Raw genomic sequence first — 19,295 nt, 5'->3', positions numbered from 1 at the left:
TGTTGTGAAAATTCCTCTTCAGTAAGACACAAATTTTCAGGTCATTAACAGAATGGCCCACTCCATTAAAGTGGCAACTGACCAGTTTGTGGATCAGGAGTGTTTTTATGTCTGTTTTGTGCCCGTTAGTTCATTGTCTGGGAGTTTGAAGTCTGTCCAATATACAAAGCATCTAGACATTGTTGGTACATGATGGCATATATGAGGTTAGTTGAGGAACACGAGAATGTGCCCAGGATCTTGTGAATAACCTGGTTAGGTCCAGTGATGGTATCTCCAGAATAGGTATGTGGATAAAGTTGGCAATGGGCTTCGTTGCAAGGAAAAGTTCCAGGACTGGTGTTCCTGCAGTATAGACTGTGGTTGTAGGTAAGAATCCTCATAAGATTGGGAGGTTGTCTGTAGGAGAGAACAGGCCTGTCACCTAGGGCCTTCTGGAGTGTGGCATCCTGATTAAGGATAGGTTGTAGGTCTTTAATGCATTGCAGTGGTTTGAGTTAGGGGCTGTTGGTAATGACCAGTGGTGTTCTGTTCTGTTGGCTTTTTTGGGCCTATCTTGGAGTAGCTGGTCTCTGGGTATTCGTCTGGCCCTGTCAATTTTTTTTCTCCTGTTGGGTAATTCAGGTTTGTGAATATTTGCTAAAGATCTTGTAGTTTTTGGTTTCTGTCAGTAGGATCAGAGCAAATGTGATTGTAAACAGTGGATCTAGTTGTGTGTGCAGGATGGAAGCTAGAAGTGCGTAGGTAAGTAAGTGGGTTTCCGATAGTGTGGTACTGATTAGGCCATCCTGGATTTGTACTGTAGTGTCCAGGAAATATGTCTCAACTACTCCCCATGAGAGATACAAGTTGATGGTGGGGTGCAGATTGTTGAAGACTCTGTGGAATTGTTCTAGAGTCTCTCTACCATGGGTCCAAATCATAATGATGTCGTAATAAGTAGAGGTGGGGTAATAGGGGACAAGAGCTGAGGAATCATTGTGCCAAGTCAGCCATAAATATATTGTGGGGCCATGTGGGTGCCCATAGCAGTTCCGCTAATCTGGAGGTATAAATTTGTCCCCAAATTGGAAATAATTGTGGGTGAGAACAAAGTCTGGCTGTGGTGACATCTGGGATGGTATTCCTGATCGCTTGTAATCAGTCTTCATGTGGAATATTAGTGTACAGAGCCTCTACATCCACTGTGGCAAGGATGGTGTTGTCAGGAACTTTTCCGATGTTTTATAACATCCTCAGGAAGTCGGTGGTATCTCAGAGATAGCTGGGAGTGTTGGTGGCATAGGGTTTGAGGAGGGAGTCCACGTAACTGGATAGTCTGGTGGTAAGGGTGCCAATACCTGAAATGATAGGGTGTCTAGGGTTTCCAGGTTTCTGGATTTTGGGAAGTAAATAGAATAATCCAGGTTGTGGCTCAGATGGTGTGTCTGAGTGAATAAGGTCCCGAGTAGCAGCAGGGAGTTCCTTAAGTAGTTATTTCTTTTGCAATTCCAAAGTGGGATCAGCGGAGAGAGGTCTGTAAAATGTGGTGGTGTCTGGCTGCCTCCTGTTCAGTCTGACTTACTCACGATGACAACAGCACCCCCTTTTTCAGTTGGTTTGATTATAATGGCTGGGTTATTTTTGAGACTCTGGACAGCACAGAGTTCAGCACAGTTGAGATTGTCAGTCTGAGTGCGGTTGCGGAAGCATTGTGCGTAGAAATCCAGACTCTCACTACGACTGTCAGGGGGAGTCCACTTAGAGTAGTTCTTTTGGTGGTGGGGGGCAGAGGGGTTGAGAGGGTCAGACTGTTGTTCATAGGTGTGTTGGAAGAATTCCTTTAGATGGAGGCGGCGAAAAGGCTTCAAGGTCACCACAGAGTTTGTAGAGGAAGTGGGGCAGAAGGAAAGACCCCAGGATAAGACTCTTCTGCTGAGCTGAGTTGGTAGCTGGAAAGGTTAACAATATTGTTAGTTGAGCTGTTGTTGTAGTATCCTGAGTTACGAAGTAATTTAGAAAATTTATTCTTTTTGTTTCTTGTAGGAAGAGGAAGTGTTTATAAATTTCTTGTCTAGTACAAGTAAAGCCTCGTTCTGTGGCATCTTGCATGGATGCCTGATTGTTGATGCCGACTTTGTCCACGTATCCATTCTGGAGATACCATCACTGGACCTAACCGAGCTATTCACAGAATCACGAGCACATTCTCATGTTCCTCAACTAACCTCATATATGCCATCCTGTGCCAACAATGCCCAGATGCTCTGTATATTAGACAAAGAATTAATGGGCATAAAACAGACATAAAAATGCTCCTGATCCACAAACAGGTCAGTCACCACTTTAATAGATTGGGCCATTCTGTTAATGACCTGAAAGTTTGCGTCTTACTGAAGAGGACTTTTCACAACACTTTGGAAAGAGGCTGGTGAACTCTTTTGTATTCAAATTCGACACATTAACATGTGGTTTGAACCAGGATGGGAATTTTTTAGGTCATTGTAGGGGCTCTTGCATACTTGGCTTAATCTAATTCTTGACCCTACCACCCTTTCTGCCCCTCTACTCTCTGATTTGCTCACTTTGATGATGTTTTTCTGATTTGTCAACCTGATTACTATTTTTGGTTCTCTGTGCCTTAAATATTGAGTCTGTTCTGGTACGGCTATGGTCTGAAATGGGTCTGTCCCATGAAAGCTCATCACCTAATAAATTACTTTGTCAGTCTTTAAAGTGCTACTTGACTGCTTTTGTGTGTTGATAGTATATAGACTAGCACAGCTTTCTCTCTGTTACTACTTTGGAAAAAATGTGCATAATGGAATTTATACTTACAAGAATGGGGAGTGAAAGAGACACCTGTTTAAAGAAAAAAGTGTTATTTTGAGAATTACCACTGCTTTTAGTGAGCAAAAAGGGAGGATTTAAATGGTCAAATATTAAAAAGGCTAAAATGAAAATGTTTGAATTTCAAAAAAAAAGTCATCTCATGGACTACACAGCACCACAGACAAGGGCTGTGCTGTAATTCCTCTAGTTGTGAGAATTATAGTTGGGTTTTCCCCTCCCCTAATCACTACAGTAGTGAATTACAAATATTAGACTAAATTCATCCCATCAGTCCTTTTGACGGGAAGAAGAGGACATACTGTACTTACTTTTTGGGGCAGCTGCAGTTGTACCTTCTGATGTACTACCCTTCTGCAATGATGGTCTGTGGTCTACTGAGGTACTAGGGCCAGCTTTCAGGTCATCTAGTGGAGCAGTTAACAGCATGTGAACCGGAGACCTTGCTTTGTATCTCTCCTCCTGGGAGAACTTCTTTGGGGAAGAGGTATAATGAGGAGTAGCAGTGAAGACAGATGGACTTGCTAGAAAACAGACAATGCAATTTGAATAAATGCTTATCTTGCACTCTTAACCTCAGATCTGTGATGCAATTGTTTCATAATTGTGTTCTTGTCGGGCACTTTATATTGCCATGTTCCATCAGCAGCCAACAGTGCAGTACCTACCTTACCCTGACTCCAAGAGAAAAGAGGGTACAGCTTCTTTGCAAGTTTCATATGCTATTGCTGCTTGAATTGCCAACTGGATATCTGTTGGCTACGTGTGTCCATCATCCTTACAGAAGCATCAGATTTTCAGCAACTCAGACAAGATTTCAAAAGTGCTCACCAACCCAGATGTTGCTTTACCTTCTATCTAGCTCCTTACAAGAGAGCTTAGATGCTCGGCCCAGAAAATTTTGGCCCAGGTAGGAGTGAGCTGATTTTAAGAGGGGCCGAGCAACCCTTACTCCCCATGAAGTCAAGGGGAGCTGTCATTATTCAGAAAATCAGGTCCTTTATTTAGTTGCCTAAATAAAATATGGAATTAGATGCCTAAACATAGACACCTCATCCTTGAAAACATGGGCCTTGTTACTCCCCAAGATCACTGCTGCTAACAAATACCTTTTACAACAATTTATTCTGTCAGGTGGAAGATATTTGTGGGAAAACCAGAATAAACAAAGTAACTTGCCGAAATCTCTGTAGACCTGAGAAAACAGCTAAGGCTACTGCTCTCTTATCTGTTCTTAGTACAGGTTCTGATATCATGCTCAGCACTGAACTACTAACAATAAAATGCATGGGGTAAAGCACTCTAAGTCCTTTAGATTTTATAAATGTCTCCTGCTAAAAGACAACTGTAAAATTTACCTATGGAAAAACTCTTGTTTCCTGTCTCTCTAATTCCACTTTCTCCCAAGCCATACCCATGCAAAACATGTATTCTTATGAGTAGCTAGCAAAAACTTACCAGTGGGTGTGAAAGAGAGGGTAGCAGCTTGATCCTCAAGATCTGAAACATGTAAACTTAAAGGCTCCCTGCAAGCAAAATAAGGGCAAGATTAGCATTCAGAAAGTGCCATGCTGAGGTTTTGTCCCTTGACGAGAAGCAAAGGGTTAACGTGCATTTAAGTCTGACACATACAGGAAAGATACATTGTTTTTATGGGGTTCAAATGGGCTTACTTGGGGTGAAAGAATCAGTGTAGCCTTAGTATGCTCAGGCATTTAATACTCATGCAATTTTTAGCATTACATAAAAGCTAGTGGTTTACCCCCAGCCATGAGGCTAAGTCAGTCCATTGCTTGGGAAAAGCTGCATAGGTACAATGGCCACCTATCTCACCACAGAGGACATTGGGGGATTGAGAAAATGGAGGTAAGGAGCAGGTGATGCTGGCTGGAGAGAAAGGGATGCATGTGCTGCTGGAAGATGTGAAAATTTACCATGTTCAGAGAGCTGCCCTTAAGTACTTACATGTCCACCATAAACATAGTGTCCGAGAGTCCCTACTGAAGATTTCACTGCAGCTTAAAGCTGCATGCCTCCATCTATGTTAGTGCCACAGTTTGAGTACTGGGCCTCTCAGCCAATGCCAGCTGAGCTCAATTCAAGGTTTTCTGCTGATCTCTGTGGTTGTTGGATCAGGCTCTTGGACAATTTGGGAATTTCTGACTATCATATAGGCCCATATTTAGAGTACTGGGTGTAGTATGTTATATAAATGGGGTAACACATATAATTGCAGTCAGGCCCCAGAGCTGAAACAAATCAGACAGACTAGTAAGGAAAACACACCCCACAAGCACTACCTGGAGAGTAAGTAATGGGCACAGATTCCTTGTTTAGGTTTTACTCCATTCTTAGTTCCCAGGGAGAGTTTTGTGTACGTAGGGATGGAGTAGAGACTAAGGTGCTGATCCTGCAATGTGTTCCATGTGGGTTGACTTCTGTGAAGTTAGTGTTGTGCCTGGCAATGACCGGCATCAGTTTCCAATGGAGCTTCCTTGGAAAGGATGCGGCTTTTCTTAGTCTTCCCACACAGAACAAATTGCAGTAGCAAAGTCTTTGTACAGACTTTAAGGTTAAACCCAGCCAGAAATACAATTGCCAGAGCTGTGCAGTGATCTTGCTGTAAAGTTCATACTGTAAGTGGGGTGGATTGCGTGAAGACTAAAGGGGTACATAGACGCTACAGCGATCTGTTGACAGAAGTTACCGTTGGAAGAGCTCTTCTGACAAAACTTCTGTTGACAGATTGCAGCCACACATGAAAGCGGATCGCTCTGTGAGCAGAGAGCGGCTAGACCGCCCACCTGTGCTCTCAGCAGAATGGCCAACCCAAAGCAAAGCAGCCCTGTCTGTCGACAGAGGACCCCAGGGAGCATCCACACAGCTTTTTTGTCAACAGATTCTGTCAAGAAGAGTTTTCTGCCTAATGGGGGAGAGATGGAAGAGTGTAGGCAAAAGCATGTCACCAGAATGCATTTTTAGTGTAGACGCTCCACAGGTTTTGTTGACAAAATGCTCTGGTGTAGCTGTAGTCAAGGTATACAAAGCCAGCAGAGTGACATAAATAAGTGATGATGTTAGCACAACAAAATAGTCACATGAAAAGCTTATTTCAACATTTATGCACCAGCTCCTTCAGTGCTTTGAACCCTGGCAGCATTTGAATGATAATTGTTTCCATTTAGCAGTGCTAGTGTATAAACAGCATATGCAATAGCTGAGTTTTAATTCGGGCATATATTTCAGAAAGGCACTCTGGAGCAACCACCAGTGGTGTTATACTTCTGTCAAAATGTTCTCGTAAGCAGTAGTGACCAGCGCTCTGTTTAAGATAAATTACTCCATGTAGTGGGATACATGCATTCCTGTTGTAACAGCCCTGGATTTACTCCAAGCTGTCTGTGACAAAGTATATTTCATGTAGAATTGCTCAGGTTTACATCTAGCTATGCTTTCCTGCTTTTGATGCTTCCTTGCTTGAGGAGCATTATCTCACTTGTAATGAGGCAGGTAGTATTCTGTGAGATCAATACCCATTCTCTTGTTGGGGCTACGTGAAGTATAGATACGTAGCAATTCAGTTGCAGCACACATTAAAAAGACAAGAATGTGTCTGGTTTCTGTACTCACATATTTATATCTACTGATAATTTTATCAAATAATAAACTACTGTCAGTTATTTTCTCCTTCATCTGTTGACAAATACAAGTTATTTTATGACAGGAAAATAAGGAAATTTTGAGGAAAAAGTTACTGCTTTGTTACAAAAAATAGGCTGATTGCTTGCTCCAGAAGGATTTACCAAGATAAAAGTATAGCCTATGAACCACCCCTGAGATTTTTAATTCATGGCATTGTGTGGTGAATGTTATTATCCAAGTGTTTAATTTGAAAAGAAAGTTTGTTTTCTCTCTCAGCTATGATTTAGGGCTAGGTTCCAATATCCAAAATCATGCTGAATAGTACCTCGCCACCCAGACTGTCCCATTTTAAGACAACTTTTTGAGTCAAGTGTCATTTAATGTGAGAAAGGGTATTGGAATCTGGCCCTAAATAGATATCAGGAAATCAGAAATTGTTTTCTGGATTCCCTCAGGTGTGGATTTCTGTGTCTTGGTGCCAGTGTACCAATGGTCAGATTTTCAGAGAGGCAGAGAACCTGGTAACTTAAATAGGATTTGTAGCCCCTCCGAAATTCCTTCATTATGGTCTGCCATTTTAAGTCTATAAAAAGCACTGTGGGGGCCTATTTCTGAAGCAGAATCACCATGAGGAGCCTTTCATCCACACGAACAACAATCATTTAATAACCACTGCAGCAGCTTCATAATTCCACACAGGCTTTAATGGAGCTATATTATTCTGAATATAGTGCCACTGACTTTAAAAGGGGTTAAAAATCAGCTGTAAATCAGCACTGAGTTGGCCGGATCACGTTTAGTGTGCTGTTTCTACGGGCTTATCCACCTGCTCAGGGTCTATCTTCCACGGTTGTATGTGAAGTTTGGACTGTGAAATTGAGCTCTCAGGGGTCATGGTCAACCTCTGTAATATTTGCAAGACATGAAGAGTAAGAGAAGTCGAAGGGAGAAACTCTCCCATCGACCTTCCCCTGTAAAGACAGACAAGTTAGCCGGGCGCAGATACACTGATTTTAGCTACGTAATTGGCACGGCTAAAATCGCATATCTGCGATCGACCTGCTATGTCTAGTGTAGACATAGCCTAAGGAGCATCTTGAAAGTGCTTCATATGTAAAACAACACAGAGAAGCACAGGAATAACTCAAATTTAACAAACCCTTTGCATCCTAGAAAATAAAATAGTGGGATCACCCCGCATGTGCTGATCATCCAGTCTCTCCCTGACACTTTCAAGGTTATGCGTAGGGAACTCAGTTAAGGGTTCACTTCTCACCTGCTGAAAGTATCCTGCCCCCGGCTGCCTTCAGGAGCAGAGTCTCTCACGGCAGTATCTCTGTATGGAAAGACATACATCAGTTAGAATCCCATGAAGCATTACCATCAGGACTGAGAAATTTCCCAGAATTCCACAAAATGTAGGAATACTAGGAATTTTCTTTACCAGCTGAACACTTTTCATGCTAATCAACCCTACTACCCCTTGTTTCCCAAAAGATAGCCTCTCTAGGTTAACTGCAGTCATTGATTCTAAGGCCAGGATGGCACACTGTTTTTGCTAGGGATAACACCGGTTATAGACTTTCCCAAAATAACTTCTAGAATGTATCTTTTAGAAAAATATCCAATATTGATGTTAAAATTGTCCACTACAACCCTTGGTAAATTGTTCCAACCCACTAAAATACACTATAACCCTGGGTAAATTGTTTATTTAACAATTTAACAAGGATTAATTACATTCACAATTAAAACATACACTTTCATTCCACTCTGAATTTGTCTAGTTTCAGCTTCCAGCCTTTGAATCACATTCTAGCTTTTTCTTTTAGATCGAGAAGCTCGTTATTAAATATTTGTTCCCCGTATTTATTTCTGAATCAAACCACTCCTTAACTTTCTCTTTGTTCAAGCTCCAGTGATGATTTTATGTTTTATTTTTTGGGTCACTGATAAAAAGGTTAACTGTTGCAGGGTCAAGCACTAATCCCTCTGAGACCCCACTGGAAGCAAACCTGCTTGATGATAATTCCCCAATTACAATTACATTTTGAGACCTATGAGTTATCTAGTTTGATCCATTTAATATACGCCATGTTAATCTTACATGTTTCTAGTTTTTTACTCATAATATCATATCGTAGTAAGTCAAACATCTTAAGGAAGTCTATGAGATTAATAGCATCAGGATCTATTACCTATACAACTTTTTGTTAGATTAGCATTAATTACGTTACCCTTGGTTAATTGAACCCAATGTCAGCCACTCTTTTATCTTGCCTGGAATTGATGTCAGACTAACAGGTCTATAATTACTTGAACCATCCCCTTTATACTTTTTAAAAATTGACACAATGTTAGTTTTTCTTTAGTATGCTGGAGCATCCCCATTGTTCCAAGACATTGAAAATGGTTCATTGCTCTCCTAAGGCAGCTCTTTTATACCTCTTGGAAGCAAGTTACCTGGACCTGCTGATTAAAAATGTTTAGCTTAAGTTGCCTCTATTGAATATCCTCCAGAGACGATAATAGACCAATTCCTGGATTATTTGTAAAAGTCTGGGACATTCTTAGGCAAATGACACTGTTTTTTACCTGCTGTAAATATCCTGTCGCAGGCTACATGTACCAGCAGATTCTCTACTTGCAGCATCTCTGTATAGTAACAATGCACAATTAACAATATCAAGAAAAGCACTACTGTTAGGGTTGGCAACTATCTTAATTTTCTGAGGCTTAATTGGTTTTAGAAAGGAATCTCTAGTCCTCACATCAGCTTTTATGGGGGAACAAAGTAACACATAGGAGACTGAAGAATGGACAAATCCTTCCCATTAAATCGTTCCTTACAAAATGCCAGAGATTTTGAAAACCACTTCTTTAAGTCATGGCTCAATTAGCAACAAATAAACAGTGGTTTATCTAACTTACACTATGAAGATAAAACACAGACAATCCTTATAATCTGGGCACTAGAAAATCAACATTGATGAGTCCCCTGTGTTCTGAAACATTCTTCTTGTCATGATTGTTAAGACTCTCAAAAGGTTTTGATGCTGAATTGGTGACAACATTGAGTTCTAGTTCAATAAAAAATAGGTACTTGGCCAAGAAAGCATGAGAATGGCACATGTGGGATATAAGCCTGGTCTAACAAAGCCCCAATTTTACATATGGGAGAAAAATAATTTTTGAACTAAAGAATATATTCTCATGCAAAGTTGTGAACGATGTTCTCCTTTACACACTGGCTCTATTTCTGGCCAGAGCATGAGGCTTTCACTAGAGATGCTGTGGTGTTTATTTATTTATGTTTTTAATATGATGTACGAGTGTGTTAAAAAACGTTGACATGTATCAGAGAGGTAGCCATGTTAGTCTGTATCCACAAAAACAACGAGAAGTCTTGTGGCACCTTGTAGACTAACAGATTTTTTGGAGCATAAGCTTTTGTGGGTAAAGACCCGCTTCATCAGAAACATTGGAATGGAAGTCCCAGGGCAGGTCTAATGATAATTGGCAGCGTACTTATTTTTTATTGAACCAGAATGATAAGGATAATTAGACCTGCTCTGGAACTGCCATTCCAATGCATCTGATGAAGTGGGTCTTTGCCCACGAAAGCTTATGCTCCAAAAAATCTAGTAGTCTATAAGGTACCATAGGACTTCTTGTTGTTGTTGTTTTGTTAATTATTCACCAGTCTCCCAAATGAGAGGATACATCCATAATGCAGGAGACGGGGTTCAGAAATTATAACACGACCTGAAAAGCTTATATGAAGAGTGAATAAATGAGGCACCTTTGAGGTAATTTTCTAGTTTTATTACCATCACAGCCGTATGTCCTCACCAGCAGCTTGTGATAGGGATTCGTTAGCCCAATGGTGTCCATTAGGAATTCAAAGATTGCTACACTTGTGGTTATTATCTTTCCATATTTGCCACACTCACCTCCCCCTGCTAAATAAATGCCTTGCACCTCCCCCTGAACCAGGCACTCCCAGTCCCCCTGTAAATAAATGCCTTCCCCAGAGCCAGGCTCCCCGAGTCCTCCCCTGCTCTAACTGAATGCCCTTCCACTGAGCCAGGCTCTCCCAGCCCCACTGTTCTAATTTAATGCTGGTGACTCTCCAGAGTGGCTGCCACGGGGGCTGCTACTATACACTTCTCCCATCAAGTGGTGAGGCATGTGACAGAGCAGGCAGCTGGCACTCCCTGCATGTGGCTGTCAGGAGGAACCGCATTTAAAGGCTCCAAGAGCTGCATGAAGCTCGAGAGTGGTATTCGCCACAACATGGTGTCCTGTTTGCCACGTGTGGCGAGTGGCAAATGTAATGGACACTGTGGCATTAACCAATGGAGCCAATACCTTGCTTATCTCTTTAATGTGGGCCACCATTCTCCTTCTGCACTCCTATGAACATTCTTGCTCTTCTCCCAGAAGGCAGTTTATGAGTTAGAACGGTTGCATAAGCAATATGGCCAATCTCTCTAGATCCCTTCCATTTACTCCTAAACCCAGGCTTCCCATGCATTTAAGTGGCCAGATTTTAATTTCAGAAGGCTACAAACATCCAGAGTAATTTACATTCTTCTTACATTGTGTTCCTCAAGGTGGCTAAAGGTAACTCTCTCCTGCCATCGCTGTCATCCTTACTGAGAACCATGGAGGGGATCTCATCTATTGTACTTCTCAGTTCTTGGAGAAGACGTTTTAAATCTCGCAGCGGGTCCTCCTTTGCAGTGCCTCGCTTGGGTGGCATCTGAATTAAATATTCATTTATAAAATACACTTTTAAAATAGCATTTTACTTTCAGAGCCTAAATGTTAATGCCAGACATTTCTCTTTTTCCCTTAGTTACTACAGCAGTTAGTTTTTTTGAACTATTTTTTTTAAATGGGAGGCATATGGAGGTTTTACCATGATGAATTGATAAATTATCAAAATACTTTATACATATGACTATAATGTATCCAGGCTGAACCTCTCTCATCTGGAACTCTCTCCGCCGGCAAACCCTGTAATCCAGCATGATTTTAGTTAGCTGGACGACCACATATGATGGGTGTGGCCAAGTTTCCTGTGGTCCCATAAAGTTTGTTTACAGCCACCAGTCCTGCCCTCAGTGTTCTGTGATGTTATTTAGCTGTAACTTACCCACAAATGTCTTCTAAGAGCCCAGTAAGCAGTGAAAGTGTTGGAAATGCTGCTAGGAATATTGAGCTCCCGTTGTCTGGCGAATTCTCTCATCCAGCACCAGTCATATCCTGAGGGTGCCAGATGAGAGAGGTTGAACCTGAACTAACATGTGCCTTTTTTAAAATATTGTAAGTAAAGAAAAACAGAATGATTATATACACAGTATATAGATGTCAATTTTTGTATATATGCAAAAATACTATGTTACAAAAAACATAAAAAGTTGCAAGTCATGCACTCCAAAGTTAGAGTTAACGTAAGTTAACATAATTTGAATCCAGCCGCCTCGTGCATATGCATTTTAAAGTAGTCTTTAAGTATGTAATCACATAGTATGCTTTCCTTAGGACCTATCATTCCAGGCAAATGATGCATTGTCCTCACTGAACGAAAAGAAAGTTAAATTCAATATCTAGTAAATTTTATTAAATTCAATATTTTGTTTTCTCCTGGTTATTTAATGGGCGGCCCTAATGCTCATTGAGCAAACACCATTCAAGCCCTTCTCAGAAGACAGGATTATTGATTTCCTCATCAGCTTTTCTAAGGTGTTCCTCCCTACAGTGTCTGAGTGTTCACCTGCATGAATGAATTTACTATCACAACACTCCTGGGAGACAAGGGGTTGGTATCACTTTAGTTTTACACATAGGGAACAGAGGTAAAGGGATTTTAAGGCCAAACAAATTTTTACAGTCAGAACACTAATTCTGAGTGCCCGGTCTGTGATCCTTAGGATATGATTTTTCAGATTATTTAGCATTTTATAGTACTTTATATATTGGAAATGCAACCCCCCTTGACTTCAGCTGCAGCTGTGAACACTGAGCAATTCTTCAAACAAAGTCCCTCTGGGCTGAGACAGACACCAAGAAAATGAGGAACATGCTATTGATGGGCTTGAGCTTCCCAAAGAAAAGGTTGCCAGAATTTGTTTTCATATGGCAGAACTGTTCATTTTTCTTTAACCCTACTGGCTGAACGGTTCTGGCTAAAAAAGGATTTGTTTTCCCTAAAGTCATCTTGAAACAGACACTCAGTATAAAAAAATTTCAGTCCAAATGGTTAAAGTTTGGTAAAGTCATAAGCATCTAATAATTGGATCTTAATAGGTGGTGCTACCAGCCCTGCTTCACAATGGGTATGAGTACCTTTCAGATAGACTTCCACAACTGGCCTGTGTCAGCTGGCTAGGGCACATGAGTCTGTTTAATTGCAGTGCAGACATTTGGGCTTGGGCTGGAGCCTGAGTTCTGGGATCCTGCAGGGAGCTGGAGGAGGGCAGGATTGGGTGGCAGGTAATGTAGGCAAAGGAAGGTCTTGCCTTCCCAAAATTGTCTACATTCTGCCCGCCTGCCCACCAGCAAGGCTGTGGTGAGGCAGCCTGGTTTCCCAGCTGCCCGGGAGGGGTTGGCCCATGACCCAGCAGCACCAGCCCTCCAGGTGGCCAGGCGCTTAGCTCCCTGGGCAGAGCCTCAGGCAGAAGGGATGAGGCTGGGGCTTGTCTTCCCCAGCTGGGACTTACCCTGCTGCCCATGGGGGTGAGGCAAAACACCAGATTTTGGGCTCCACCTTAAGTCCGGATATCTGTGCTTCAGTTAAACAGCTCCTTAGCCAGAATCAACTGGCATTAGCCTGCAGTGCAGACATATTCAGAAAGGCCAAATGCATCCTTTCTGTGACTCTATTGATTTCACTGGAGCCAACTGATAAACTTTGTTGACATGCTGCATATGCAGAAGAAGGGGTATGTTAGAAAGAGAAGTTAATCGGTAACTGAAACTCTTAGTGAATGTCTCCAAGTGACAGTAGGTCAGAGTTTGCAAATTCCCATCTGCTATCTGTTCTCAGAACACTGGGAGGTAGGTAACAGTTTGTGCAAACATTCAATGGCCAAAGCAAGCAGAAAATTTGTAGGCTAAAGTACACAAACACGCTGTAGCCACAAAATTATAATCCTTTAGTGACATTTTTTCTCAGCTGTGTGAAAGAGAGCCGAGCAAAGACCAAGCCATTTATTTTCTTAGAAAAGAAGTCAAAATCATAGAACCCTATGGTTGGAAGAGAACTCAGGAGGTCATCTAGTCCAGCCCCCTGCTTCAAGCAGGATCAACCCCCAACTAAGTCATCCCAGCCTGGACTTTGTCATGCTGGGACTTAAAAACCTCCTGGGATGGAGAATCCACCACCTCTCTAGGTAACACATTCCTGTGCTACACCACCCTCCTGGTGAAGTAGTTTCTCCTCATATCCAACCTACTCCTCTCCCTCTGTAACTTCAGGCCATTGCTCCTTTTTCTGCTATCTGACACCACGAAGAACAGTTTCTGTCCATCCTCTTTAGAGCTCCCCTTCAGGAAGTTGAAGGCTGCTATTAAATCACCCCTCAGTCTTCTCTTCTGTAAACTAAATAAGCCCAAATCCCTCAGCCTCTCCTCATAGGTCTTGTGTTCCAGGCCCCTTAATGATTTTTGTTGCCTTCTGCTGAACCTGCTCCAGCACATTCACATCCTTTTTGTACTGGGGTGGGGGGCAAAAACTGAACACAATACTCCAGTTGTGGCCTCACGAGTGCCAAATAGAGGGGAATAACCACTTCTCTAGATCTGCTCATAATGCTCCTCCAAATGCACCCTAATATGCCGTTAGCCTTCTTGGCTACAAGGGCGCACTGTTTACTCATATCCAGCCCTTCATCCACCATAACCCCTACGTCCCTTTCCGTAGTACTGCTGCTTAGCCAGTCAGTCCCCAGCCTATAACAATGCTTGGTATTCTTCCACCCCAAGTGCAGGATTCCACACTTCTCCTTGTTGAACCTTTTGCACTTGAGTTACTAACGTGGTGCATGGGTGTTCTCAAGATAAATGTCAGCGAAGATAAAGCAGAACAAACTGTGAATGTACTGGGTCCAATTCTGTCCTCACCAGGCCCCACCCTCTGAGGAGGTTACTCTCACGTAAGGGAAGGGAAAGGCTGTGCACATGGCCCTTTCCTCATCCTGGCTGCCTGCTACCCACTCCCATAAATCTACAGCCAGTATATCTCCTGCAGGAGCTGTACTATTTGGGATTCCCCTGAGCCACAGCTGTCCCCATAGGAAATGGGCATTTCCAAAACAAGAGCAAAACAGAAAAAAATTGCTGTGAGCTTTCTATTTCTGGGGACAGTCTGTGACTTTTGGCCCTCCCTAGCTGTGAAAGAAGTAGGGCATGGAGAGGAACATTTCATGAGAACATGCAGCAGGCTGATCGGGGCCTTACTTAGGTGTAATTCCTACTGAGGTCAATGGAACTGTGTGAGGGCAGAATTGGTCCTACAGCACGTATTTACTGATAGAAAATAAGGTGTGTGCATAGCAACTGATTAACCCACACTCTGCTGTGGGTTAATATGCATGGGCTTGATCCAATTACTATCAAAGGTAATGGAGAATCCCATTTATTTTGGAGATGGGTCACGTCCTAAATGGAGGAGCGTATAAAAATTACACATAAAATAACGGAAAATTATTTTCTGCGCAAGAATCAGGTTCATAGAATCATAGAATCACAGAGCTGGAAGGGACTTCAAGAGGCCATTGAGTCCAGCCCCTGGCCTCAAGCAAGATCAGCCCCAATCAATGTACTTAAAAAGGAGGGAGGAAGGTTACAAAATCTAATATTAATACAAGAGCTCTCACAGAAAAAAGGAAAAAAAATCATAGAAAGTCAGTATCGAGAGGAACTTTTTAAACATTCTCCTGCAGAATTTGCAATCCAAGACATTTCAGGATTGTTCTGGTGTATGAGAACCAGAAAAAGAAATTAGCCAGAAACTGAAAATCTGACTAGTTTTTTTTCACTATCTGTGCTGAGTGAGTTACAAAAAACACACACCATAAATGGTGAAAATTACATGTATTTCAATTCATTCTTTCTTTCAATATTTTAAAGTGGTGTTAGTGAAAGAAGTAAGGAAATTTGTTTTAAAAGGTTGTTATTGTCCAACTGCTTTTAAGATGGTCTTTGCTAAATAAATAGAAAATGAGTAAGTCCATTATATAAGAGAAGTTACAGTAAATTAGTTGATTCTGGTAAGGAAGAGCCCCCTTTTGAAAAACCCCAAGTGGAAATGACACGTGTTTTTGACCGTCAGAACAGCTCTCCATCATGCTGACTTCACTCTGTAGCAAACACTCACATGAGGAATGAAGCCCGCAAAGCCTTGGGAAGATGTCACGGAAGAGTGGGGATGAGTAAGTGGCAATGATATATGGCGTGGCCTTCCAGAAGTAGAACCTGATGTATAGCCTGGGCCTTGCAGCTCCTGCAGAAGAACAGCAGTTGTGTGTAAGCAGAAAATATTGTGACAGACAAAAGGCTTTGGGACAGGGATTGTCTTTGTTATAAGTCTTTTACATTGTGTACCACTATGGGGCTCTTGTACAAGATTCTCGGAGGTGACTAGTGACTCTCAATGCCTCAATTTTTGGATGCCCCTTCTGAAAAATCGGACCCTTTGAGGTACCTTAGGCTGGAAACACAAAAACGGAGGCGCCCAAAATCAAGTCACTTTTGAACATTTTGGTGGGTCCATGATGGGGTTTCCTATGCAAAATAACAGGATTGTATTGACTCCCAGGAGCTCTGAATGACACCAAGTAGTTTGAGGCTGTAGAACAGGGTCCTCAGTGTAGTCCTAGTATCTACTTTAACCCCATTAGTCAAACTGTACACAATTCCAGCAGTTTGCTTTGTGCTCACAATTACATGTATTGTTGTGGTGGTTCTGCTGCCCTCTATTTGGGAACCACTTGGGGGTAATAATTCTTTGAAGCTGCCACAGGCCGGCTCATCCTCTAAAGGCTGGGGATGAGTCAGGCCTGATTATAGAAAGAGACACACCTGAGACAGAAGAGGGTGATTGCCCTGTAAAGAGCAGCAGCAGGCTGCAGTATGGGGAGCACAGCAGAGTATGTAAAGGTCTCCTGTAGGGAAGACCCTGAGATAAAGGGAGCTGTGACAGAAGCCCAGGGACTAGGCAGCTTCTGCAGAGAAACCTGGATGCAGTTTGGGCCTACAGCCACAGGCCAGTGCTGGAAGGCTCAACTCCAGCTAGGAAGAGCTGGGACGAGGGGCTGTGAGAACAAACTGGGACAGAACAAGAGCTCTGACTATGAGAGAAGACACCAAACCATAGTACAAACTCTTATGTAGTGCAGGGCTTTACTTTGGGACCGTGGGATAGTTACAAATTACTTCTATTATCAAAGTGGTGATAGGCAGGGATAACGCAGAAAAGAATTGTTTCTGCTACTAAGTCGGCCTTAGGGGTGGGGGTGATGTGAACCTAGAAAGGAATCATCCTGTTGTTAAGCCAGCCTCAAACAGATGGAGGTTACATCTGTGTGAAAGTTGTGTGCAGTTCTCACAAGCCCTGGAAATGGAGACTAATGGGAGAAGTGTGCCTGTGAAGTGACCCATGGCCAAGACAGGGTAATCAGTACAAGGGCATCTTGCTACAGGACCCACAAATAAAAAAAGCCCCCAGATTTAATGTTGTGTTAAATAACATTACTATTCTGGGTGTAATTTTCATTTGTCATTCAATAAAACTCTCCAATCCTAATGTAAATGAAGCTGCCAAACTATTTCAGGAGTATCCCAGAATTTTAATACTTGTTACAGAAGCATGGCATCCAGTCATTCCCATTGCAACTCTAATGCATTTCAGGGTGGATCCTGATAGCCTTACTCATGTGAAATAGCTTTTCACAAGTGATACCTAAGGCCCCCTTGTGAAGGAATGATACTAAATCTTAAGGCATCAAATTAGAACTCTTGGGCATATTATGACGTAAAAGGAAAGTATTAAAACTATAAATGCCTGCACTTTTCAGTCCACATATTAGCTATAAAGAACTTACTTTTACATCCAAAGTGTGTTGTAACCTGAAGCGTGCAGCTTCTTGCTCCTGACGTTGGATTATACACTGACATTCTGCAAATTGCATAGATGCCTGCAAGAGAAAATGAGATTTAATTTATCTTTTCTTTGTTTTCTATTAAATGTTTTAATTTTTTCTTTCCAATTAAGACTAAGGGGCCATACCAAGAGACCTTTTATTTGTATAGTTCCACCAGTAGGTTAGGTGCTTTTAGAAATCAAAGACCAAATGCTAGCCCTGCAGAGCTCCCAAAGGCAAATGAATTGCCACAACACCCTAGTAGCAATGATACCCACACAACAACCTTAATGAAAGGAGATATTCCTATTGGAAAGAATCCTGAACACCTCTGGGATTTGGCAATCTAAATATATTAACTAGGCAAAGCCATCTCCCAGGCTTAAAGATGTATGAGGGGATGAAGCTGGTCCCAATCTATAGTCTTAAATAATACACCTTGTTAAATAAATTGTTTATGGTGGAAACGTGGGTATATATGATAATACATATCCTGTTCTTAAAAATCTGTAGCAGGAAAATAAGCAACAGAGGCTGGTGAAGTTTCTGAGCCCAGGCTCTGCAGTGAAGCAAAAACATTCGGCAGCACTTTAGGGATGGTGTTTTCTTTATTCTAATAAAGTTCTTTGTTCAGTGTTAGAAGAAACTGAGTTTCTGTCTGTTGTTCTTTACCATTGGCACGTGACAAAAAGGCAGTTGATTCTCTATGTTCATTGAAGTATAGTGAATGCAGTGTTCATACCCATAAATAGCTGCCTCTCGTTGCATGGGAGTTTCTATTTCAACCTTCAGCTCAGAAATAATTTACAAGCAGCAGACTGATCAGTTACACTTAATGATGTCTACACAGTGGAGGTGTTCCAGGGCAGGTAAGATAGTGCTTATTTATCTTGTCCAACCATTTGTGTGGTCTTTACCCATTGCTTTAAATGGGCTCCAACTCTATGTTTAAAGTTTGTTTTTCCCCACTCACTTTCTGGCAGTACCAGCCTGCCCTGTGCCTGTGCCTTTGTTAGTTGGCTGTATTATTAATGTATGGTCTGTTCTATGCAACAAAGCTGTGCTAAAATATTAACAACACCTGTAGTGTGAGCTCTGAATCTGATACGTCTCCCTGGCTCTGTTTGGCTTTATCTACACTTGCAATTAGCAACCAAACTTCTTTTGTTCACAAATGTGTAAGCCCTCCCTTGCCCTGAACAATGGAAGTTTTGCAAGTGTTTAGAAGTGCTCTCCTGATGACAAAGCAAAAGCCATTTGGGAGAGCTAGAAGTATTTTGTCAGCATAAGTGCTGACAAACAACATTCACGTGTGCCAACTTTTAACAACAGGGCTGTGCCAACACAGCCTGATCGCTAAAGCTGTATGGTGCAGACACAGCCTTGCTCTCCCTCCTTCCCTAGGCTCCTCACCTGAGTCACCCTGATAGCCTCCTTGTCTCTGTCTCCTTGCCCAACCAGTCTCAGTCACCCCCAGGCTCCTTATTTCAGTCTACTCCTTCTCCACACCCCAGCAGGACTATCTCTTTCTCCTTCTGTCTGTGAGTTAAGCTTGTTTCTTTCATAGGATGGCTGTATGCCTGGACACCGGGGAATATGGCACACAATCAAGAATCCTCTTGCTCCCAGTTCCTGTTCCCAGTGCCATAATAGGTCCCTGGTGGCCCATAGGTC

At 42.1% G+C, this 19,295-nt stretch overlaps 1 protein-coding gene across 1 annotated transcript in view; it reads right to left on the bottom strand.

Annotated features, from left to right (window-relative positions):
* CCDC158 (coiled-coil domain containing 158) overlaps positions 1–19,295 on the bottom strand; it is a 54,010-nt gene that overhangs the window by 5,783 nt on the left and 28,932 nt on the right. Inside the window, exons 14-21 of the mRNA XM_074992029.1 lie at positions 17,583–17,675; positions 15,857–15,982; positions 11,073–11,236; positions 9,067–9,126; positions 7,748–7,807; positions 4,288–4,355; positions 3,141–3,353; positions 2,818–2,841 (exon numbers count right to left, since the gene is read on the bottom strand). Coding sequence (XP_074848130.1) covers positions 2,818–2,841; positions 3,141–3,353; positions 4,288–4,355; positions 7,748–7,807; positions 9,067–9,126; positions 11,073–11,236; positions 15,857–15,982; positions 17,583–17,675 — 808 coding nt within the window. The remainder of the gene's footprint in view (positions 1–2,817; positions 2,842–3,140; positions 3,354–4,287; positions 4,356–7,747; positions 7,808–9,066; positions 9,127–11,072; positions 11,237–15,856; positions 15,983–17,582; positions 17,676–19,295) is intronic.

This window comes from Carettochelys insculpta, chromosome 4 (genome assembly GCF_033958435.1).
Source record: "Carettochelys insculpta isolate YL-2023 chromosome 4, ASM3395843v1, whole genome shotgun sequence".
NCBI classification, from domain to species: domain Eukaryota; kingdom Metazoa; phylum Chordata; order Testudines; family Carettochelyidae; genus Carettochelys; species Carettochelys insculpta.
Note: the sequence above shows the minus strand (reverse complement) of the source record. Positions and strands in the feature narration are given on the sequence as shown.